We start from the raw sequence: 25,873 nt of genomic DNA, 5'->3' as shown, positions 1-25,873 counted from the left end.
CGTATTCACCTTTAACCCGACCACTCTATATTTGAATCCTGACCAGACTTTAACTGTTGTCCTGGTGCTTCAAATAAGAGCATTGCATAAATGAATACAAAATCATTTGGAGGGGACATTAAGCTGGGTATTCCCTCTGATAGCATTCACTGGTGCATGCTAAAAATCTTGTGCTACTTTTCAAAAAAAAAAAAGAGGAGGTAATTGCTTTGCTTTTTTTTTTGTCTTCAAGATCGAGGCTCGTGTAAGAGCTAACATTAATGACAAAAAACAAACGGACACATAAGACAAAATAAAGGGAGTGGGAGACAAGATGGGGAGAGAGGCGGAAGCACACAAGTACAACATTTGAGAGCAGGGACATCGGGAGATCTGTGGGAGGGAGAGGGCTTGGGGTGAGGAGGTGTGAGGAGGGGGAGGGAGAGGTAAAAAAAAACACATGGACAAAGCTAGGACTTCCAGAAAAGAAGTCGGTGTTTCAGAAAAGTGGTTCTGGGGTGAATTAGCGGGGGTAGAAAAGATCAAGGTTTTGGATGGGGGAAGATAAGAGATGGTGGTGAACAGCTGTTTTAAAGACCTGGAGGGAGGAGTGGGATTGAAGAGAGTGAGGGAGTTTGTTCCAGAGGCGGGAGAAAAGAGGAATGAAAGAGTGAAGGTCAGCAGAGAGTCTTGATTTTGGCAGTTTAACCATAAGAGGGTTGCAGGCAGATCTTGTGCGACCTGTAGGAATATTTGGGGGTCAGCCCAGAGAGAGCTGGGGGGGGGCAAGGCCAGAGAGGAGTCGGTAGAAGACAGAAAGACCACCAACCTGCCTGCGGTGAGTAAGTGAAAGGCCCTCGGAGATAGCGTCATCGCAGGAGATTCCAATGATTCTGAACGCTTTGGTTTCAACAGCGTGAAGCCGAGCTAGGTGTGAGGCAGGAGCACCAGCCCAGAGGGGAGAGCAGTATTCCATTGAGCTGCGGATGAAAGCCTTGTATGTGGTGAGGAGCTCAGGTGTGCCAAGGAAGGACTTCACACGATGGAGGATGCCCAGTCGGCGACTGGCTTTGGAGGCCAGCTTGGAAATGTGGTTTTCCCAGGAAAGATCATGGCAGATAGTGAGACCCAAACGCTTGAGTGACAGAACTTCTTGGAGAGGATTATTCAGAAAGTGGATGGGAGGGTTGTCCAGTCGGTCTTTTCCAAGAGACATAGTAAGAGTGTGAGATTTGTCAAGATTGAAAGACATGTTCCACTTGTTTGACCTGTCTGTGATTTTGTCCAGGTCTGCAGAGAGTGAGGAAAAAGAATCGCTAATTGCTTAGCTTTAATGTTTTGATGAAACAAATGGACTGTTTCTTAAATGCATCAGTATGACAATGCTTTATAATCGAGACAATTGGTTCAATACTATTCTGAGCAATTGTATCAATATGTTTGTGTGTGTGTGTGTGTGTGTGTGTGTGTGCGTGCGCATGTATGCCTGTGTGTGTACGTGTACACACACACACACACACACACACACACAAACACACACACATAGACACACACACAAACACACAAACAGTACTGAATCAGGTTCATAAAACTGCCTTTCAAAGCACAAGCAGAAGTCACCTGTGCTATATATGTGAAACCACTCGCAGTGCAAACCAATTTTGTTTTTTTTAGGATTTAATGTTTTATTTTGTACGTAATTCGACTGAAGTGTAGTTTTTTTTAGAGATTACACTGAGAGGTTGTTTAAAATTCTTGTGTTTAAAAGATTGCTTGAGATTTGCCTTAGAGTGAGGGTTTGGGACATCACATGCGTCACAGAAGGTGCTGGAAGTTGCAGGTTAAGTACGAGGTCAGCTGATAATTTGTGGATTGGATGGGGTAGCATTGCACTTGGGTCAGCTGCGGGATTAGCAACATCCGTCTGCGATATCGACCAGCAAAATACGTCATTCTCAAGACGGACGCCCTGCAGCGCTCCAACTCCGGTGCAAAGCGTGCAAGTGAACGGGCAGCCGGTGCGCCAAGGCAGAACAAGCGGTGATTACACGGTGCTTGCCCGAGCGGCAGGCCTGCGATTTTAGACATGCAGCTGTGGTTGCATGCCCGACTCGACAAATACACTGTTCAAAAAGTGTAACTATAAATCATTTTCTGCAACAATTGCAATACCTACCTTAAATGAATAATTTAAATACAGGGTTTTCAAAATTATTTCAACAAAATATCAGTCTCTGTGAAGCATAATATGGAATCTCAGCAGTAAATGTCAATGTGTAGACGACCAAAGAAAGTGAAGGAATCACATTTTGTCTTTCCTTTTAAACTTCGATAGCCGTCTTTTTTTCAGAAATTCAGATCGACAGATAAATATTCCAGGATCTTAACATTGAAGTATTGTCATGTCGACAGAGGATAAGGCAGGCACGCATGAGCCAGACCGAGAATATGAAAACCTCAACAACAGCAATTTGCAAGTTGATTATGAATGCAATTTATTTTAATTACAGCTGAAATAACCGCTCTGCAAAATGGGAAGAGTTTGTCAATGTATGCTTTGTTATGCATATTTTATTAAATCAGCAATGCTTGTCATTATTTTTTCATTCGTAAATGCTACTAACCGGTTATTGCATTATATTTTTCAGTGCTTGTTTTAAAGCCATCATATATTCTGATTAAACACTGGACTTCTTTCTCCAAGGTGGCTGTGAACGGTCATATGGGTAATCATTTCATTCTCTTTTTTTTGTATACAAGATCGAGTCTCCTGAAAGAGCTAACATTAATCACACAAAAAGTCAAACCGACACATAAAACACAAAATAAGGGGAGCGGTAGACAAGATGGGGAGAGAGGGGGAAGGACACAAACACAACATTTGAGAGCAAGGACATCGAGAGAAATGTGGGAGGTAGAGGGTTTGGGGGGAGGTAAATGATTACACCATATCTGGCATATTCAGTGCAAAATCGGAATTATTGATATAGGTTATTGTTTCTAAATGGTTTTTGTTGTTCCTTTGGCTGGTTATGTAGTGTAAAATCAATATTAAACTGCCTATTGGGCATTTGAATATATGTTACAGATACGTTTTCATTCAGAAAACACAAGTCGTCGTGTGCTGTGCCTGGTATGTGGAAAGTTTTTTAAATTATTATTTTAAAACTGGGATTAAGAAAACATTATTAAGCACCTGCCACAACATCATACATATTTCCACAAAAGCTTTTGTACCACCTTTCATAACAAGTCGGAGAATTTTCAGGAATGCAACTATTAAATAAATATATGTACTGCATTGCTATGTTGACGTAATTTGTGTTCATTTCATTGTTACTCTCCACAGCTCGAGTTACTCTTAAATTGTTACTCTTATTGTTATTCGACTTACTCCTAAATTGTCTGTCATTGTTACTCTTAAAAGCTCGAGCCTTTAAATCATAATTCTCCTCGATTGTTGGCCTACAAAACATTAATTATCAACTATTGAATTAAATTTGCCTTTTTGGACACTTTTGAACCAAATGGCCACACGATGTGTGCACGCGAAAATGAGACTGAACTAAATCAATGGCATGACAAAGCTGCACCATGTAAACAGAAAAGAATATTCTTGAAACCACCAAATTAACAAGTTTATTTGGTTACCTGTCTTGATTGCAATGCCAATCATTGTGGTATGACTTTTTCCATGCATACTGCATACGTGTTTGCACCCAAAATTGTCTATAGCCTCTGCCTTGAAATAAGTATTCAGACACTGGTACCATTTTTATAAATTAAATATAATGTTGCATTATATGAAACAATAATAATAACACATCTAAGAAACTTATTAAGCAAAAATCATAATAATAAGATGTCTAGATTTACCTTAATAGTTCAAGACTGTTTCCATGTCTAGCACCTGCAACCTTCGTCATCTGTGAATCAACTTTTTGTCTCCAAATGCTATTACCTAGGGCCCTAGGTAATCTCAATTATTCTCAGTCTTATGAACATGAGCACGAACCTGACCAACGATGGAAGTGTCTACAGAAATCCTTAACACTGAAGAACCGAAACTTTTTAACCCTGATTCATTTCTTCCCTTTGGGCATGAATGGCAAGTGTACAACGATTGGAATTGGAATGGCAGCACCCAAGTGTCTGGGAATGCCTGCTTGATACTTCTTGATGTTGTTTTTGATAAACAGTTGCAAGTACAAATGATACAAGTATTCAAAAAGAGCAATTAGGAACCATGTTAGACCATATACAGGGTGAGTCACAAAAATGTTCCCAATTTGAAAAAATAATATCTTAGTCAGTAGAAATATCAAATATAGTGAATTAGGTAGGGTAAGCATTCAAATTGTTTGTAGCAAATATATTGTTGCGGTTTTGGGAAACCACTAAAAAGTAATGGCAACCACCATACAGGTCCCTTAGAATAGTTATTTCATAGCACACCATTATCTTAGCCCTTCTCCTTATTTCGGGTTAGTATGTCATTATGCGTTGGGGAGGGGAAAGACAGGTCCTCCACTCATAAGGGATATTTTACCAGGCAGATGCACAAAGATTGCATCCACAGATTGATTTAAAGTCTTGAAGGACAGAAGACAGACCAAAGACCATTGGAATATGCACCAATCAGGGCCTGAGGAACTTCAGGAGTGCTTGAGGGGGCGGAGTGACGGCTCCACCAATCGGGAGCCCAGACACCCTCGAACAGCAGCCCCACCCCTTGCCAGAGCCCTGACAAAAGGCCTTACACGCGTTTTTTTCTCTCTCTGATGGTTTCACTCAGCACTCTTGGTTTTGGACATTGTTCACTCAGCACATGCCTGCATTATTCTCCCTCTCTGCCGGGTTCACTCAGCACGTGCCTGCATTATTCTCCCTCTCTGCCGGGTTCACTCAGCACGTGCCTGCATGACTCTCTCTCTCTCTCTCTTTGCCGGTTTCACTGAGGATGTGTGCTTCTTTCTTGGTCAGATCCTCTCACAGGCCTCAGTACTGCAATACTCTTCGCCTTGGATTGCATTGCCTGTACACGTGTTTTTGGACTCTCTCTTCAGCCTTGGACATTGTTCACCTTGCATGTGATTGCCCTCTGCTGGCTGCCGGACTCCCTCTCGGTGCATGTGTGCACGACACTCACTTTCTGCAAGAGGCCATGCCATACTTTTTACCCTGCACGAGATCATTATGTGCTTATTCTACGCGTCCCTGGCACTCTTCCATGCACGTTTCCCCGACGCACTCACTCTGCCGAGTTCCTGACGTTCATTACCTGCTTGTGTTGGGGACTGCCATTTGCCGGCCAGGTATTCGTTGGTGGTGTCAAGACAAAAGGCGTCACGAGGAGAAGCATTTGGTAACCTTGCAACCATTTTGCAACAGGTTCTCAACGTCCGTTTTCCCCTCCCCCGTGAATGTGTGCTGGCGCCTTGTTGTGTTTATTCGTAGTGATCGTAATAAGGCATAGAATTAGCTACGTTTCTGCCTCTTGTCCCTTTTTATCTCCTTTGGATAGGTTGCACTGTAAATATTATAAATAATAAATAAATCAAATTGTTAAACGATTCCTTTCTCTCTGTTGATGAATGTCTTTTCTTCCATTGGTCCATCATTACTCGCACCTGAAGTAGCGATCAATCTTAACAAAATTGTCATTCACCCGGCGGGTACCAACGGTTTCACTCGGACGTCTAAATTTCCATCCAGGAACAAAAGAAAGTGGTACACCACCGCAAAGTAGGTACATTCCCCGATTGGGACCTTCACGTGGTGGAGGTAATATATCGCACGACAGACCAATTGACATTCGTCGTTGCTGGTTCGCAACCTGCCAAAGTATGAAGTTATTCGTGCGCGACAGCCGACAGCCACAGGTACGGTAAGTTCGGGAGGCAACGGAGGCTAACCCCCTCGTAGTAGACCCGAACCCCGGGCCGTAACAATATTTTTACATTTATATTATTATTATTTGTTTATTTTTTGCAGGTAACCCATGGTGCAACTAACATCAGAAGTGCGAATCTTCTTTGTTGAGAAGAAGTGTTAGGAGTGCAGCGTGCGTTCAGAAGACAATTCTCTCGATGTAATGCATGAACCTCGAGGACTATACATCAGACGGTTTCAAAGTGGAGAGGGACGCGCTCTGTAAAGAACAAAAATGCAGGACACTCTGGATATCAAAGGGATATTCAAACTCTACAGACCGCAAACAAAATTTAGCGAAGTGAGTGTGCGTCGCCCTCGAAAATCAACAAGGCATGTTTCATGTAAAATTTGAGTATCTCAAAGCAGTGTCAGGAGAGTGTTAAACTCTGATCTGAAGTCTTTCCCTTACAAAATGCAGTTAACCTCAGATGACGAGCGTCGATGTTGTGAAATTTGTGCGCTATTCAGTGGGATTATTTATCAAGCAGGAATCAACATAGATGACCATTTTAGCAACTATTTTGTCATATTTACTTCTATGGTATGGTAAACAAATATAATTGTTGGCTTTGGGGCATGGAGAAACCAGTGCAATTTGTTCAGTTACCTCTTCACTTCCCCCAAAATAATGGTATGGCATGGCCTCAATAGTCATCGGATTTATAGTTCATATTTTTTCGAAGATCAGGATACCGATGAAGTGGTGGCTTTGAATGCGGAACGTTACGTTCACATGTTGAACACATTTTTCTGGATTCGTGTGAGAAACGTTCCCAGTGCTTGTTTTCAACACAGCTCGCTTGTCCAATGTCCATGCAGTGGCTCAACAATCACTTTCCCAGCAGATTGATTTCCCAATTATCTGGATTTCCTTTGCCTCCAAGATATCCTGACCTCTCACCTTTTCCTCCAATATTTTTTTCAGATATCCTCCAAGATTTTTTTTTTTTGCTGTGGGGATTTTATTAAGGAAAATGTTTTCATAAGAGAACCGAATGAACATTCCTGAACTCGAAGATGCTGTAATGAGGGAGTCTCATGAATTCATTCTATACATACCTGTAAGTGTGCAGAACTTGAGGAGGATATTTCAAACATTTCTTACAGTCAAATGAAACTTTGCGAGTTCCTTTATGTATCCTATAAATTATATGGTATTGCATTAAAAATAACAGATTTACTAAACAATTAAAATTGGGTACATTTTTTTGACAATCAGATTATTACCCTACATAACCAGTACTTTCTCTCCTTTCTCTGAAGTTACAATTATTTTGTCTTATTCCATTTTTTCCTCTTCGTTGTTTTCATCTATACCGCCCCTCAGACAAATTATTTCTTGTATTAATGACCTTCTGTGTGAAGTAACCCTGTCCTAGCTATTACTGTTCTTACCCTCTTCTCCATCTCCCCAGTCAGGCTAAGCCTTTATCTACATGAAAAGCTTTCCTAAATTGACTCTATCGGGCTCTTTCATTACGTTAAGCATTTCAACAAGGTCCTCATGTCATTTTCTTATCCATAAATGTCCCTGACTTATTTGACCTTTTCTCATAACTAAGGCTGTGGGTATCAAAGCTGATCGACGCTAAATTTATAATAGCAACAGTTGCATCGGAGAGTCACGACATACTTTATACATTTCCATGGCTGACATGCACATTATTTTGTTATATTGCATATTAAAATAATATTTAGCTTATTTACCAACCCTTGGCTGTTATGACTTGCTGAGATATGCTTCCAACACTGATTATACGCACTGCACTCCAATGCTCTCTGATAGGTACACGATCACTTTTTAATAACACTTATTCCTCTACAGGTGAGGACTGTGCACTTAATCACTACAACACTAACAACAGGCATTTTAAGGCCATTTTCCCTGCCAGAGCGGGGGTTAGCCACTTAATACTGTTCTATATAATTTACTATATTCTCGGAAAAATCAGATTACAGTTAGTGAGAGTAAATCACTGCTGTATTTACTACAAAGCAAACAATATTTTGGCTTCGTTTGTCAAGAAAAACAAGTCCAACAAAAGGTTTTTTTTTTTTTTTTTGATGATCAGGCTACTTTACTGGACAATGTTAGAATGGTTAGAGAGCCCGCTCTGAGTCTGGGGGGTCGTTGGTTCGAACCCCGACCGAGTCATACCAATGCTCAGCATTCAATGCTACGTGCTGCTTCCTTGCTTGATGCTCAGCATTCAAGAAAGGATGGACCACTGACAAACAGCTACAGGTTGGCAACCATTGCGAAGGCTTGATAGGCTGAGAGCAGGGGTTCTTAACCTTTTTCCCTGTCAAGACCTCCAACGGATTGCCCACGATGTCCCCATACCCCCTTCGCCAGACTGTTGACTCCCCAAGGTGCACCGAAGGTGCGCATAGCTAGGGGGGGCTGGGGGCATGTCTCCCTAGATTTTTTTTTTTTCTAGGTGCTCTGTGGTGCATTCTGAGGGGTGTTTTTACTCTAATTGCCTATTTTTTTGGATGAAAATTGGTAACTTATCACCCAGAAAATGGGCAAAGTTCGGGGATCCGCACCTGATTACCAGTCCCATTAGGTTCCAGTGTGACTTCAAAATATTTCAATAGCTTCGTTTTACATATGGATCATTTGGAACAGAACAGGAAAGAAAATCATTAGGATTTAATCCCTATTTATTTCTTTGCTTGTTAACAAAGAAACAAAACAAACTAAACTTAGACATGCAAGTTTTATGCAAGCCGTTTTGCTAATCTAGTGAGATTGTTGCTGCTGTAATTACCCTCGCCAGAGGAGAGGGTATTGCATTTGAGTCCATTTGTTTGTCTGTCTGTCTGTCTGTCTGTTTGTACGCACAGTATAAATACGATTTTCTCTGCAACCGTTGGTCCGATTAACAGGAAATTTTCACCATAGGTGCAACTCCACCTGCAAAAATAATTATGATAATTATGACGTCATAGGTCACATGGTTCGGCCGCCATCTTGGAAAAACCAAAAAACTTTGCACCTCTATATCTCTGAAAGCGCTGAATAGAAAAAATTGAGACATGGCTCATTGTAAAGAACTCTCCATGGGGAATAAAATATGCTAATGATGATGTCATAGGTGCCTCCATTATGACATCATAATTCGACAAGTACAAAACTTCATCCAATCGAGATGAAATTTCTTGAGTGCCATGTCGGCATAAACTGGTGGAGAAAAAAAATAATGACGACGTCATGGGTCACGTGGTTCGGCCGCCATCTTGGAAAAACCGAAAAACTTTGTAACTCTATCTATATCTCTGAAAATGCTGAATAGAAAAAATTGAGACATGGTTCATTGTAAAGAACTCTCCATGGGGAATAAAATATGTTAATGATGATGTCATAGGTGCCTCCATTATGACGTCATAATTCGACAAGTCCAAAACTTCATCCGATTAAGATGAAATTTCTTGTTCTTAATCTAGGAATAAATTAGTTTAGAAAAAAAAATAATGACGTCATCAGTCACGTGGTTCGGCCGCCTATTTGATTTAACACAAAAGCCTTAAAAACCACTGAAGATACATCCTGGCGAGGGTTTGAAATCTCTGATTACTCTTTTTCTTGTTTGTTTTGTAATATAATTTGTTTTGAAATATATATATTTCTATTTTTGAAAATTGCCCGTCCACAAAATTTTTTGAAATAGCCGATTATTTAATGCCCGTCCGGCGTCCACGAATAAAGTTGACTCCATGACTATTACCATTTATTATATATTTAAAGTTGATATTTTATTGAATTTATTACAATTTATTATTATAATTTATTACGAGTCCCATACCCCCAGATTTTGGTCCCCATACCCCCAGGTTAAGAACCCCAGGCCTAGAGCCTACTCCTACATTGAAGTTCCTTGCAATGGAACTTGTATTATATTATATTGATTTTCATGCTGCTTCACTAAGAATGCAGTTGTGAAAAATGAGTAAGGTTTTAATGTCCATATCTATTACCAGCTGCTTGCTCACTGCTTCGAGCATATCATTGTACATTTCGTGAGCTCAAAAAATTACAACAAACCTCATCAGACTAAGCCTAAAAGGCATAGTAGCTAGCACCGAAGGGCCTCAAGTAGGCTAAGAGTAACTCACTCTAAGCATGCACCTCTGATCTCCTTTTGTACACACATTGTGTCCCACTTGTCTCAAGCTTCATGCAATTTATATCATTTGGACTACAACCTCCGTTAAAAAAAAAATATATATCACAAGACAAATTGCTCGGTGCTTTAAATTTAGTGATAAAGGCTTGCTATGTGGTATGATTATGAAGACGAAGGCTGTCTACACTCTGAGTGTGTGTGTGTGTGTGTGTGTGTGTGTGTGTGTGTGTGTGTGTGTGTGTGTGTGTGTCGTTGGATGTTATCTCCATATGCAGGTTTCAGAAGGTGGAACAGAGCCCTCTCGTGTTACAAAGTATCCACCTCTGTTTCAGTAAGGGATCACGATTCATGGACCAAGCTGTGAGGTTTTCTTGTTCTCAAAGTTTTGTTCCAAGAGCTCTTTTCAAGATCGTCAATGAGCTCCAGACAGCTTTCAACTGTAGTTTGTAGTAATATTCCCACAGATTGTTTTGAAGATCCCCGTAAGGTTCTTCTTATCATTCCCATTGCTCCAATTAATCACTGGTACAATTTTGGTGCTTTTTAGCTTCCACGATCTTTTGACTTAATTTTTGAGATCTTGATATTTGGTCATTTTGTTGATTTCTGCATTTTTTATCGCTGGATACACTAAAAGTGCTGGGTACTCACATTTCAATTACCAATGCCATCTTTATATATTTTTTTGTACCTAAATCATCTTCCTGCATTGGTCCTGCATTGAAGCTCCTCCATCTACTGTAATATTACAAATATCATGAAACATTTACATTTTGTAGTCCATTGTATAATTTAAATAAACATAAATGCAAATTGCGCATGTGGAAAAAGTAAGTTCACCCTTGGCTCTAATAGGTGGTATTGCCCCCTTTGGCAGAAACAACCTCAAGTAGGCGTTTCTTATATTGTGTGTGTCTCCATATGATCTTATAACTGTCTACCAGTCTTTGACATCGAATGGGAGAAATGTTTGCCCACTCCTCCATGCAGAATTATTTCAGCTGTGCGATGTTTGAGGGGTTTCTTGCATGCACAGCTCGTTTCAAATCCCCTCACAACATCTCGATGGGATTTAGATCCGGGCTTTGACTTTGCCATTCCAGAACCCTCCATTTCTTTCTTTTCAGCCATTCCTTGGTGGATTTACTGGTATGTTTAGGGTCATTGTTATGTTGCTCGGTCCACCTTCGGTTGAGCTTCAACTTGCCGACAGATGGCTTCACATTATCCTCAAGCACCCTCTGGTACAATGAAGAATTCATAGTGGATTCTATGATGGTGAGCTGCCCAGGTCCTGATGCAGCAAAGCTGCCCCAAACCATAATATTTCCACCACCATGCTTTACAGTTGGTATCAGCTTCTTGTGGTCAAATGCTGTCTTTGGTTTTTGCCAAACATGTCTTCTGGTACTGTGGCCAAATAGCTCTACCTTTAACTCATCTGTGCAGAGCACATTGTTCCAGAAGTGCTGGTCTCTGCCTCGGTGTTCATTGGCGAACTATAGTCTTGACCTGATGTTCTTTCTGGACTGCAAAGGTTTCCTGCTGGCACACCTCCCATGTAGATCAAATTTGTGCAGCCTCTTTCTAATGGTAGACTCGTGCACTTTGACATCAACAGTGGCAAGAGCTACCTGTAGGTCCCATGATGACATTCTGGGGTTCTTAGAGACTTCTTTCAGCATCTTACGGTCTGCTCTCAGGCTGAACTTGCTGGGGCAGCCTGGCCTGAACAAGTTGGCAGTTGTTTGGAATCTTCTCCACTTGTAGATGATATTCCGGACAGTCGAATGATTCATTTCAAATTGTTTGGAGATCTTTTTAAATCCCTTCCCAGACTCGTAGGCATCTATAACCTTCTTTCTGAAGTCCTCAGAGAGCTCTTTTGATCTAGACATGGTGACGCCGCACACTTCAACAACAAAGAGCAAACCAAACTAAATGTCTGAGGTTTAAATAAGACAGGTTCCTCCAAGATCCTCTCTAACGATGTTCTAATCATTTGCACGTGAGCTGGTGCACCTGATTCTAATTTTAGGTATTTGAAGTAGTGATAAATGTAGGGGTGTACTTACTTTTTCCACATGCGAAATTTGCATTTATCTATCTATAATTCCAGTAATCTCTGTCTGTCTGTCTGTACGTCTGTACGTTTGTCTGTGACCGCTGTTTCTCGACAACCACGGGTCCGATATACTTTTAACTTGCCAGGTATATTGCTGGGGACCCGAGGATGTGCCTTTTCAAGGTTTCATATTAATCGGACAATTACTTACCGAGCTATGTCCAAAAAACGATTCAACCAATCAGAGAGCAGCGAACGATCGCGTGTGCCGAACGTGGCGGGCACACTCTGCCTCGGATGGCACATTTGAGAGCGTATTCATTTATTTCACGTTTGCAAACTATGTTGGCGTTAAACTATGTTTTACAACTAATAAAAACGAATTTGCGATTCATTCGCTTTCCTGCGCGTTTGTGCACGCGATGGCGATTTCTTTACCAAACTCCGGAAGCCGTTCGCTTTGGACCAAACCATTGCATGTAAATAGAGGGGGGGGATTGTCACCACTCGCAAGCCGTTCGCTTTGGACCAAACCATTTCATGTAAATAGAGGGGGGGGATATAATTTTAGATATAGATATAGTACGGGCATGCCCTAGTGTTTATTTAAATTCTACAATGGACGACAAAATGTAAATGTTTCATGATATTTGTTATATTATATCACCTTTATCTATCAATATTGTTGAAATGAAGATCAAATAGCTGTATGTTGAAATATGTTGAAAAAGTCAAAACTTTACATGTGGTGTACTTACTTTTCACGTGACTGTATATATATATATATTTGCAGAGACAGGGTGAGTGTGTGGGATTTGTCAATGTTGAAAGACATATTCCATATGTTGGATCAGCTCCTGATTCTATCAAGGTCTTTAGAAAGGGAAGAGGTTGTTGCCTGCTTAGTCGATGCTTGTGGAAGACCTTGTACACTGACTAGATCAGGACGTAACAGGACAAAAGGAACAGGAGAGAGAAGGGGGGAAACACCAAAAGCAGAATTGAAAGCCATTATAGAGGGAGACTTGGACAAGCAATGGGTGTGGTGAGAAATGGGGGTGTAGGAAAGGACATGATGGATACAGAAGGAAGCTTACAGGAGGGAAAAACTGGAAGTTTGGAAGGACAAGATGGATACAGAAGGAAGCTTACAGGAGGGAAAAACTGGAAGTTTGGAAGGACAAGATGGATACAAAAGGAAGCCCAGGATACTATGCTCTGGGGGCACTCCAGCAATAAAGGGAGAGGAGGGGATGCCATTAAGAGCTACATGCTTGACTGTGGGAGTGGAGTAAGGTAGTAACCCATGAGAGGAAGTGGACTTGAATGCCACAAGGAGAGAGTTTGGGGATCAATGTGGGGTGCCAGACTATCATGTGTTTGAGATATATCCAAATAGGTAGCCATGATCTCATGTCTGAGATTGAGGGCTTCCATCCATTGTTGAAAGAGTAAAAGTGGCGTCTTCAAGGTAAATGTCCTGGTGTCTGAAACCGAACTGATGATACGAGATCACTCCGTTAGAGAAAAGGAAGGATTTGACGTAAACTGCAATGATAACTTCCATGACCTTGATTATAATATTGAAAGCAAGCCCATAGATAGGACTGTCGTTATCAGTATCTATTTTTCAACAATGTTTATGTATTGCAATGATGTTGGCTAACTTACAGGCAGACATAAACTGACCAAGGGAGAATGATCGAGTGAACAGAGCAGAAAGAGGATGAGCATGAACAGCAGAGCAGATTTTTAGGACACACACTGATGCTGTTTGGGCCTGTCGCATAATTGTAGTACAGGTTTGCCAGAAACCTCTCTACTTCCCAAGTGGGAAAGACACAGTATCCAGGAGCAGTTGGGTGCGAGCACATAGTGTAGGTGTAGAGAGTGAGGGGGTGGGTACACAAACTTTGGAAGCAGAGAACTGAGGCCTTTGGCATTCTCACAAGCAGAGTCAGCTATGCTGCCATTTGAACTGAGGAAAGGATGGAGGGGAAGCATACACCAGAGACTGACTTGACAATATTTGACCAGGTCTTTGAAAAAGGAGACAAGTTTGAGAGTTCATCCTTGAGGTTGGCCAGATGTTGTTTTCTGGCTTTCCTGAGAGTAGACACACGCTTGCTCTGGGCTTTGTGGAATAATCTGAGGTTGACCGGTAATATTTGCCTTCCAGGAAGAGAAGCAAGTTGTTTGAAGGCAACTGCTTCACATGACACCTTTGAATCAGGTTCTCCCCAGCTCTCTCTCCCTTCACTTGTTTTCTTTTTTTTGTTCCATTTCTGCTTCTCCCCCAGTTTTCCCTTCCATATCTGTAATTGAGAGTTTGTGGGTGTATCCATCTTGCTTACCCCCTGTGTCCTCCTCCCCTTGCTCTCTTTCTTTCCCATGTCCTGTCTTCCTCCAATTCTCCCTCTATTTTTTGCTCCTCTACCCTGTTGTTGGTGTGCCTCATCCCCCCACTCCTTTACAACTAGTTGTTATTCCTTCTAAAATATACATTTATAAACATGTAAACTTTTGAAGAAGGATTGCTTGAGATTTGCCTTAGAGTGAGTATTATGCCCCTGCTACATGCACTGAACACCAAAGCTCTGATAAGTGAACATTGTCTTTTTCATAATGACCTTTCAATTTGCTATTTTAACCTGTCTATGGGGCATTTGGACTCTTTCATTCAAAGCAAAGAATTATCCGATAATATGTTGTTCCCTCATTGTGCAGCATAATATGTTGTCCATTGTGAAACAATCAGAATAATAAATAAACACTCTCAGCCTATAAATAAATCGTTGACAAAGCATTGTGATGTCATCACTGTGCAATGCAGAATGACCTTGTGAGAAAGTTGTGAGAAATGCAGAATGACCTTGTGAGGTTTTAGAAAACTATACTGTCAGCTATGAAAATCAAACTATAAATATCGTATAATAGTGAAGAGAGACGTTCCTCTGAAAGATTATGTAATGTGAGGATGCTGACTGCATTCAGTCAATATGAACAGATTATACTGTAGTTTAGTTGTTGTTTTACTGATGTTTCTGGTGTAATTATAGTGGCTCAAAATATATAGGGGTGCTGCTTTATCAGGGTCAACTCCTCAGTTTTGTAGTTTATGGTATATTGTACGCATGAAAATAAAGCTATAAGTATTGTTTCCCTTAGATAAGGTCTCTTTAAAATATATATATACAGACTTGGCATTTAATATGGAATATATTTTTTTTCTTGACTTGGGTTTACTTTCTTAACTCAGTATATCAATCTGGTGAGTTTCTTTTATGCTTCGGTGATTTCTTTGTTAAAAGAACCATGTCACTGATTGTCTGTCACAGCAAGAAGTCAATAACAGGATTATATCACAGGTGGCATGACAAAATGTACGGACAGGTACATTTGACGATTGGCTTCACAGTCGGGTATACAAGGGTTGTTGCGTTCTGTATTAGTGGAAAACAACTGCTGCACGTCTCCAAAAGTTATTGCCGTTTCCTCTGGAGATGGTCCGTCAACTCGACAATGCTGTTTGTCATGGAGTGGTGGCTTTACGAAATTACGGCATGAAACAGCGTGCTATTGCTCGGCAGTATGGCACCACTCAAGGTCAGGTGTCAAAGATCCTGAAACGAAATGCTCAGAGGGGTGTCCCTACTCCAATACCAAGGCCAGGACGTCCCCGCAGAACCACAAGGAGGGATGATCGCCAGCTGCACCGGTTAGTCCGCAATGTCCGTACCAAGTCAGCTAATCGGCTTAGGGCTGAGTGGCAGCAACTGACAAATGTGCCTGTATCCAGAAGGCTAGTCAACCAACGACTGGTTCAAGCAGGCTATCGTGCCAGGCGTCCCCTGAGAAAGCCACGCCTGACCAGACAACACCGCCAGCGCCGATTGCAGTGGGCCAGAGAGCACCGTCAATGGCAGCCAGGACACTGGAATCACGTGATCTTCAGTGACGAGTCTAGATTTCTGGTCTATCGTCAAGATGGCCGCGTCCGATTGCGCAGACAAGTGCATGAACCCTACAACAAAGATTGTATAGTGCCAAGAGTCCAAGCTGGAGGTGGTGGGGTGACCGCTTGGGCTGCTTTTCATGCAGGGGGAAAAACTGACCTGGTTGTTCTGAATGGAAACCTGAACCAGTTCAAGTACAGGGCCATTCTGGAAGAAACATTGCTTCCATTTGCTCGTGCAGCCTTTCGAGGAAACTTTGTCTTCCAAGATGACAATGCACGGCCTCATCGTGCTCGCATGATCCAACACTTTCTTGCTGACCGTGGTGTAGAGCATATGGAGTGGCCTGCCATGTCCCCGGATATGAATTCGATAGAGAACTTGTGGGAAGAATTAACGCGTCAAATCGACCACTTGGACCAGCAGACGACCTCTGTGCGTGAATTGCAGCATGCTATTGTCACTGCATGGCAAGCGATTCCTGTCCAAACCTCGGCAAATCTCGTGAACAGCATGCCTCAACGTGTACGTGCTCTCCCGAATGCTCGTGTGGGTTACACGAAGTACTGAACTGTAATTTTACTGTCCGTAATCCCAGTCGTAATTGAACTTTTGTTTTTGTTTAAAAATTTTTTGGCTAATTTGCAAAATAAAGAGATACTTCTGGAAAACGTACAGAAGTTTAACACAGTACTGTCCGTGAATTGAGTTCGATATCAGTGTACATCACTTTCAAGGATCAATTTATTTGTTTTTAAATGTCAAATGTGGTTTTTGTTTCTTTTAAAGGTCACATTAACAAAATCTAGAATAATTTCAACATTATTCCAATGAACTTTTGGTTCTAAGACATCTTGAAAAGTAAGTTCACCCCCACAAAAAAATATTCCATATTAAATGCCAAGTCTGTATATATATATATATATATATATATATATATATATATATATATATATATATATATATATATATATATATATATATATATATATATATTCTGAACTAGAGCAATGCAACTGTGTCATCAATATGCCTCCGCATCGTCCCACAACGGGTAGATGCCATCGTTCACTGTCCTTAAAATAAACAAGTTTGATTTAAATCCCTTCAGCTGTTTTCAAGTATCACATTTTCACCAGCCATAACAGGTTTCACATCGATCGGTGAACCGGTCTCAGAAAAGGGATTTTTTGAATTATCGGCTTTCAAGCTAATATGGCTGCCACACCACGTCACATATGACCTTACAAATGTACACTCTGCATATGTATGGGTCAGGGATCACGTTTGTGAAGTTTCGTGTTGATCGGATAGGTTCATTTTTCTATCGAATATGGCTGCCAAACCATGTGACCAATGACGTTTTCGTGGTCATCTTTTAATCGCCATGCCTAGTCAATGACACATGTAAAGTTTAGAGTCAATCGATTTGGTGGTTTTGGAGAATATATATATTTAAAGGTTTTAGGTTAAATCCAATATGGCTGCCAAACCATGTGACATATGATATCATAAATTTAATATTTCAATAAAAAATTGGTCATAGATCATGTGCATGAAATTTCAGATTTTTAGGATAAGGAATTCGATTAAATCATTTTTGGCTGGTATACCACTTCACCGATAATGTCATCATTATAATGCTCTTTGTCCCCATTAGGAGTACTTGACAATGTGCCAAGTTTCAAATTATTCCATTCAGCGATTTCCTAGAAATAATATTTTAATTATTTGCGTTTAATCCAAGATGGCTGCCATACCACGTGACCTATGACATCACAATTATCATTAAAACATTTTGCATGGGTGTCACTCCTACCCTGAAAGTTTTTTCTCAATCAGACATGTGGTTGCTGAGAAAAACAAGGTTTAGCCCGTACGGACGGACGGACGGACGGACGGACAACCAGAAAACATCATGCCTCCGGCCACCTTTGGAGGCGGAGACATAAAAAAAGAATAAGAAGCATTCCAATCTGTACTCCTGTTGTGTTGCAAGTTTAGCATTTGCAGATGCTGTAGGAAAGCAGCAAATAGCAACCATTCAATAATCCCAGCCTTAAACGCATTGAGGCTTCCTAAAAAATGTAATATATACTAAAAGAGAACTGTGTTTGTGTATCGCCATTTTTCTCATATGTCAATTTTGGTCAAACTTTCAGGGGTTAATCATTGAGTGCATGAGAGTCTTTCAGACAAAAAAAAGTTTAAAAATTCTGACAAAAAAGTTAGAATTTTGGGGGATTTAAAAAAAAAAAGGTCTATAGTGCCTGAGCTTTTGTAGCTATATGAAAGGTAATAAAAATTATCCCCAATTAGTGTTTTTTTTTGTATACAGAATCAAAGCTCGTGTAAGAGCTAGCACATTGAACATGAAAACATGCACAGACACATAAAACATGCAATAAAGGGAGTGGGAGATAAGAGGGGGAGAGAGGGAAGCACAACAACAGAAGAGAACAGGGACGTCGGTAGATCTGTGGAAGGGGGAGGGCTGGGGGAGGAGGGAGGGGTACACGGTATAAAACAAATTAACACTTTTAGGAATTTCAAGAAAGAAGTTGGGGATTTAAAGAGGTGGATTTGGGGTATTTTAACTGGGGTAGAAAAGATCAAGGTTTTGGATGGGGGAAGATAAGAGATGGTGGTGAACAGCTGTTTTAAAGACCTGGAGGGAGGAGTGGGATTGAAGAGAGTGAGGGAGTTTGTTCCAGAGGTGGGAGAAAAGAGGAGTGAAAGAGTGAAGGTGAGCAGAGAGTCTTGATTTTGGCAGTTTCACCAGAAGAGGGTTGCTGGCAGATCTTGTGCATCCTGCAGGAATATTTGGGGGACAGAGCACAGATAGAGCTGGGGGAACTAGGCCAGAGAGGAGTCGGTAGAAGACAGAAAGACCACCAACCTGCCTGTGGTGAGTGAGTGAAAGGCCCTCAGAATCAGCTTCATCGCGGGAGATTCCAATGATTCTGAATGCTTTGATTTCAACCATGTGAAGCCGAGCTAGGTGTAAGGCAAGAGCCACCAGCCCAGAGAGGAGGGCAGTGTGTGTGTGGAATATTAAAATATTAAATATAAATTTCCCTCGTATGTATCGGGAAGTGTTTTAGGCACGTACAAAAAAAATATGAAGAAAAATCATATTAACGCCGGGTACTCCTGCTCGTGTACTAAAATGAGTGTTGCTGTTGTTGTAGTTGTATTAGTAATAGTATACGCAACAGTACATAAAAGGTATTGTTTGATTGAAATCATAATAATATGTGCATTTGTTGGAAATTAACCTGAGTGATTCTTTATCGATTTTGATGAATTTATTGGTTTGCAGGGCCGATGGCTTATTTCCATAAGGAGGTAATTAAACTTGGAAAATTGAAAATGTGTCCTATTTGGTGAATTAAATGACATTGTATCTGCACATTAGTATTTCTTCTTGCAGTGACTAAGGCTCATGTCGGAGCATGCAAAAGTATCAAATGCTGATTAAACATATGAGGGGATAGTTAGACAAATTGTGCACGTGGGATTTTAACCTGTGATCCCAGCATCCTGAGCTATGTGCTCAGATGATTACAGCAAATAGCAACCATGAATATGAAACAGCTTTTTGTAATACCTTGTACTATTAGATGTGTCATATTGTTTTTCTGCTTTTCTTGTCAAGCCCATTCAAACATTCAATCCCTTCCTGTAAGCTGTGGTGACATTATTTAAAAGACCATGTTTATACTATTGCCATAGTATGCCTTTGTATCTATGGAATATTTTCCTGACAAAAGGTGAATGTGTTAAATTGCGAAACTGCGAATAGCGGGGCATTGTTTCAGTGGAAAAGGGGGGATAGGTTCACGAGTCGCTAAAATCCGCGAATAGAGAGGACCAAACAGCGAATGGCGAGGCAAAATCTGCGAATGGTGAGGCAAATCCTGAGAATGTCCACGATAATCCGTGAAGGTCGATGAAAGTCCCGGAAATGGCGAGACAAAACCCGCGAAAGGCAACGAAAATCCATGAAGGTCGATGAAAACCCCGTGAATGTATGCTGCGGCATTGTTTCAATGGGGAAAAGGGGGATACGTTATAAGTTCCCGGCGATTCCTGATTCATAGACGAAACTTTTTAAAGTTTAAAATGTTTTCGGCCGCAAATGCATATTATTACAGTTTCATAAAAAATGCTTACAAATTTAAAAGAACAACAACACCAGGTACCATTTCCAATTTATTGAAGGAATGCGCTTCCAGTTTATTAAAAGTGCTTAACCAGCTTAACTGTACCATACCGTGAAACAAACAAAAAAACGACAACACCAGGTACAAGGTGCCGTTTTAAGCCTTTCTGCTAATTTCTATAATAGATATAATGAAGCGTTTGCATTCTATAATTCGAGGAGTTGACTTGTTTACACATCTGGTGGGATATCCCGCGAAGCTCGCTGATACTTATAGTGTGGAAAGCCATGAAAACGCAAATCACACAGCAGTGAATGTACTGTACTGTACTATACTGTATTAGCAGGTCATGCTCGCGGCTTGTATAAGAAGTTTTTTTGCGTACATACATCCAGCTTCTTTATGCATGGCTGGTGAAAGATGGGTTTTATAAAACTGTCAAGCTAGCGGCGCGTTTTTTTTTTTTTTTTGCGCCCCTGAAAAACCGCGAATTTGTGGAACATGGCCACGAATAGAGGAAAAAACCGTGATTTTGCGGAACACGGCCGCGAATAGGAAGAAAACCGTGAATTCGCGGAACATGGCCTCAAATAGAAAAAACCCGTGAATTCATGGAACACGGCCGCAAATAGAAAAAAACCCGTGAATTCACGGAAACACGGCCGCAAATAGAAAAAAAACCGCGATTTCATGGAACACGGCCGTCTATAGAAAAAAAAACATTAATTCGCGGAACACGGCCACGAATAAAAAAAAACACGATTCCGCGGAACTGGGCTGCGAATAGAAAAAAAAATCGTGAAATCGCGGGACATTTTTCGGCGAATAGAGAAACATGTCACATTTTATCAACAGCGAATACGCGGATTCCGACTGTATATATGTATATGTTTATATATGTATATGTTTATCCTTGGGTGTCATAGAAAGCTGAAATTGGATGTACCAACAGACATCGACACAGGGAAAAATAACAGAACCATCGGAAAGCGTTTGTGAATGAAAAATTATATAAAAAACCATAAAGACGTCCGTGAAAAAAATAAAAACCTCAATCAATATCTAGAATTAAAAAATTGTAATTTCTATAACTGTAAACTGTGAAATAAAAATCTCAATTAAATTTTACGTAAAAACTGTGTGTGTCCATTAAATAAATAAATAAACCTAAATTTATATCCAGCAGCAGGTCGGTGATGCTTGCCTATAATCATAAAGTTTCTATTTATTATGTACCTGCGTATTTATTTATGTAAGTTCATGCCTTCAATGTGTAAGGATACCCCACTGGTGTAAACAGTGCATTCAGAATGTATTCAGACCCCTTCACTTTTTTGACATTTGTTATGTTGCAGCCTTATGCTGAAATCGTTTAAATTCAATTTTTCCCTCATCAATCTACACTCAATACCCCATAATGACAAAGAGAAAACAGGATTTTAGAAAGTTTTGCAAATGTATTAAAAAGATAAAACTGAAATATCACATTGACATAAGTATTCAGACCCTTTGCTATGACACTTGAAATTTAGCTCAGGTGCCTCCCATTTCTCTTGATCATCTTTGAGATGTTTCTACACCTTGATTGGAGTCCACCTGTGGGAAATTCAATTGATTGGACACGATTTGGAAAGGGACACACCTGTCTATATAAAGTCGCACAGCTGACAATGCATATCAGAGCAAAAACCAAGCCATGAGGTCGAAGGAACTGCCTGCAGAGCTCAGAGACAGGATTGTGTCAAGGCACAGATCTGGGGAAGCCTACAAAAAAATTTCTGCTGCATTGAAGGTTCCCAAGAGCACAGTGGCCTCCATAATTCCTAAATGGGAGAAGTTTGGAACAACCAGGACTCTTCCTAGAGCTGGCCGCCCGGCCAAACTGAGCAATCGGGGGAGAAGGGCCTTGGTAAGAGAGGTGACCAAGAACCCGATGGTCACTCTGGCTGAGCTCCAGATATCCTGTGTGGAGATGGGAGAAACTTCCAGAAGGACAACCATCACTGCAACACTCCACCGATCTGGGATTTATGGCAGAGTGGCCAGACGGAAGCCAAACAGTTCAATCTTGGTTTCATCAGATCACAGAATCTTGCTTCTCACAGTCTGAGAGTCCTTTATGTGCTTTTTTGCAAACTCCAAGCGGGATTTCATGTGTCTTTCACTGAGGAGAGGCTTCCGTTGGTTGTCCTTCTGGAAGTTTCTCCCATCTCCACACAGGATCTCTGGAGCTCAGCTAAAGTGACCATCAGGGTCTTGGTCACCTCTCTTACCAAGGCCCTTCTCCCCCGATTGCTCAGTTTGGCCGGGTGGCCAGCTCGAGGAAGAGTCCTGGTTGTTCCAAACTTCTTCCATTTAAGAATTATGGAGGCCGCTGTGCTCTTGGTCTCTTCAATGCAGCAGAATTTTTTTTGTCGGCTTCCCCAGATCTGTGCCTCGACACAATCCTGTCTCTGAGCTCTCCAGGCAGTTCCTTCGACCTCATGGCTTGGTTTTTGCTCTGATATGCATTGTCAGCGGTGCGACCTGAGATAGACAGGTGTGTGCCTTTCCAAATCATGTCCAATCAATTGAATTTACCACAGGTGGACTTCAATCAAGGTGTAGAAACATCTCAAAGATGATCAAGAGAAATGGCAGGCACCTGAGCTAAATTTCAAGTGTCATAGCAAAGGGTATGAATACTTATGTCAATGTGATATTTCAGTTTTTTCTTTTTAATAAATGTGCAAAACTTTCTAAAATCCTGTTTTCTCTTTGTCATTATGGGGTATTGAGTGTAGATTGATGAGGGAAAAAATGAATTTGAACGATTTCAGCATAAGGCTGCAACATAACAAAATGTGAAAAAAGTGAAGGGGTCTGAATACTTTCTCAATGCACTGTATATATATTTAAATATATATATATATATTTTTTTTTCCGTGCAGAGCCAATCTGAAAAACTCGTGACTCCACCTGTGACATAAATCTAGGGCCTTGTGCTTGTATGGAGAAAACCCTGTCAATGTATTTAACAGCAGAGTGAAACACTACGAGGAATATAAACGGATGTGGTGACTTGTACTGCCAGGTTCCTGTCTCCGTGGCCATGATGTCCCCGCACATTGTGACATCACAGCAGATGCAGCAACTGCTTCAACAGCAAGTTCTGTCTCCGCAACAACTCCAGGCTCTCCTACAGCAACAACAAGCTGCCGTGTTGCTCCAACAGGTCAGAGATGTGGCACCTGGTTGTCTTATTTATTTCACCCCAATGTAATTAAATTTGAATGAATTTGTTTGAAACAATTGATCATTTGGTCATTATATAATAAGGCGAGCTATACCCCTGTAAGTTTTTGCAACAATCTAATCTGTGGTCATAATCTACCACAAAATTAAACAGTGTTAACGTGGACCCATCAGCATTTTTTCATCTACAAAATAGACTGGAGCAACAAGCTTTTTTGCATTGAGAAAGTAGATCGAATGTGCTTTGCATTTGTCTCATTATTCACAATTGCAGGCATAATGTATGTTTATTCATTGTACACTATTTACTTCCATATCATATCGAGTGAGGAGTACTCAATTGCCATGAGACAAATCTTCTTTGATTTACAAATCACAAAAACATCAATTCAGCAACTGAGCAATATATCGAATGCAACATATAAATAATACAACATAAATAATTATATCATATACAGTAATGTTCATTGTGTAGAATTGAATTACACCATAGTTCGAGAGCATTCAAATAAAGCTAACTCTCAATCTCTCTGTGTTCTTTAAACACATGTTGTGCTGAATACATGAAAAATCGCACAAGTAGACATTCCAAATTTAAACAGACTTGGGATTTCCATTTTGCTTCTCCTGAAAATGCTGATGTTATGTTGTAATATTGAGGTTATATTTTTTTGCTGAAGCCATGATACAACTTGGGTCACAAATGAAGCACAAGAGACTTCAAGGCACACAGATAATGTACCACATGTAGAGGTGTGTGTGTGTGTGTCGCAAACACGCACACACAGTGGGCTGTCGCCGCGTAACTGATGTGGTACTTGGGTTTGAGTCAGGATTTTTTTCACACTAGCCCCATGCAGATGAAGGAATGTATTCCTTTTTATTGAAATTCTAGATGAGATTTATCTCTAATACACATATACATATACATGCACATATCTCCCCCCACCCCCTCCCCCCCCACCCCATATATGCATACACATGTACACCTATATGCATACCCTACACACACAGGGGAGTGGGGGGAAGGGAGGAGGGAGGGGTGAGGGGTGAGGGGGGAATGGAAGGGTAGAGAGAGGAGGGGGGTGAGACAGAGAGCTGGGGGTGAGGGGGAAGGGGAAGGCAGCGTGAGTGGGGAAACGGGGAGTAGGGAGGGAGAAGGTAAAGGGATGTGGGAAAGAGAAGGGAGGGAATATGGGAAAGGGTGAGAGAGTGGGGGGGAGGAGAACAAAGCCACACCACATGTCGCTATACTGTACATGCCAGGAGGGAGGAGTGGGGCAAGGAGGGAATTGGAATGAGGGAAAGCGAAAGAGAGGGGAGGGTGGAGAGGTGTGGGGGAGAGGGTGGAGAGGTGTGGGAAAGAGAGAGAAAGGGGGTGGGGATAGAGAGAGAGAGAGAGAGGGGTGGGGGATAGATATAGAAGGAAGGGAGAAAGGAAGGGGGGGGGGAGCAAAGCCTCACCACATGTCGCTATACTGTACACTCCAGGAGGGAGAGGTGGTGCGAGGAGGGGAGTGGAAGCGAGGGAAAGTGAGAGGGGTTGGTGGAGAGGTGTGGGGGTAAGAGGGAGTGTGGGGGATAGAGAGGGAGGGGAGGGAGGAGGGATGGGAGAGTGAGGGGTGAGGATGAGCAGGGGGGGAGGAAAGAGTGAGGAGTGGAAAGAGGGGGGGTTGAAAGCCTGGCAAATGTGACGCCCAGTTTAACGTCCATCTGCGGGACGGCATACACTGATGAATCACTCTGCCTGTGAAACACCGGGATGACAGTTTATAGTGGGTTTGTGATTCAAACCCAGGCTAGACGGCTTAGTGTGAGTATGCATGCCTCTAGGACATCATGCGTGTCCCATTGATTTAATCCTCTAATTTATTTTACCTTCTAACTCCTGGGATGTCCCCACGGAGTTGCGATCGTCCGTGTCACCATGGAAGCCAAGTGGCTGAAGAACTTGACATTGTTTTGTTTTTTTTCCAAGTATATTTTGATAGGCATCTTACTATAATTCACCAAATGTCTGTCCGTCTGTCTGTCTGTCCGTTCGAAGGTACCGTAAAAACTGCTGAATCGATCGCAACGATATTTTGGGTGGGTAATCCTGGGATCTCCAGGAGTAAAATAGGCTATTTAGTTTTCCCAATTTCGGCTTTGGTCGCCAGCATTCTCAGGTTTGGACTCCCGCATAACATTCACGTTCACATAACGTTCATTGTGACAATGTTTTCATTGTGACGATGTTGTTTTCCCGGGTGCCGCACAAACGGCGCATCGATCGCTGCACGGCTGCACCGATCGAACTCGGTGACCTTGGACAAAGACCTTTTATAAGGACACAGGTTGAATCTCTGCTTGAGAGAATTCTAACCCATTTCAACTGAAGGAAACACGTATCGGGAGTGCATACGACAT

General features: G+C 41.4%; 1 protein-coding gene across 1 annotated transcript in view; it reads left to right on the top strand.

Annotated features, from left to right (window-relative positions):
- LOC137436536 (forkhead box protein P1) overlaps window positions 1-25,873 on the top strand; it is a 581,222-nt gene that overhangs the window by 198,198 nt on the left and 357,151 nt on the right. Inside the window, exon 4 of the mRNA XM_078786516.1 lies at window positions 23,304-23,444. Coding sequence (XP_078642642.1) covers window positions 23,304-23,444 — 141 coding nt within the window. The remainder of the gene's footprint in view (window positions 1-23,303; window positions 23,445-25,873) is intronic.

Source organism: Myxine glutinosa, chromosome 11 (genome assembly GCF_964187855.1).
Source record: "Myxine glutinosa chromosome 11, kmMyxGlut1.1, whole genome shotgun sequence".
NCBI lineage: Eukaryota > Metazoa > Chordata > Myxini > Myxiniformes > Myxinidae > Myxine > Myxine glutinosa.
Note: the sequence above shows the minus strand (reverse complement) of the source record. Positions and strands in the feature narration are given on the sequence as shown.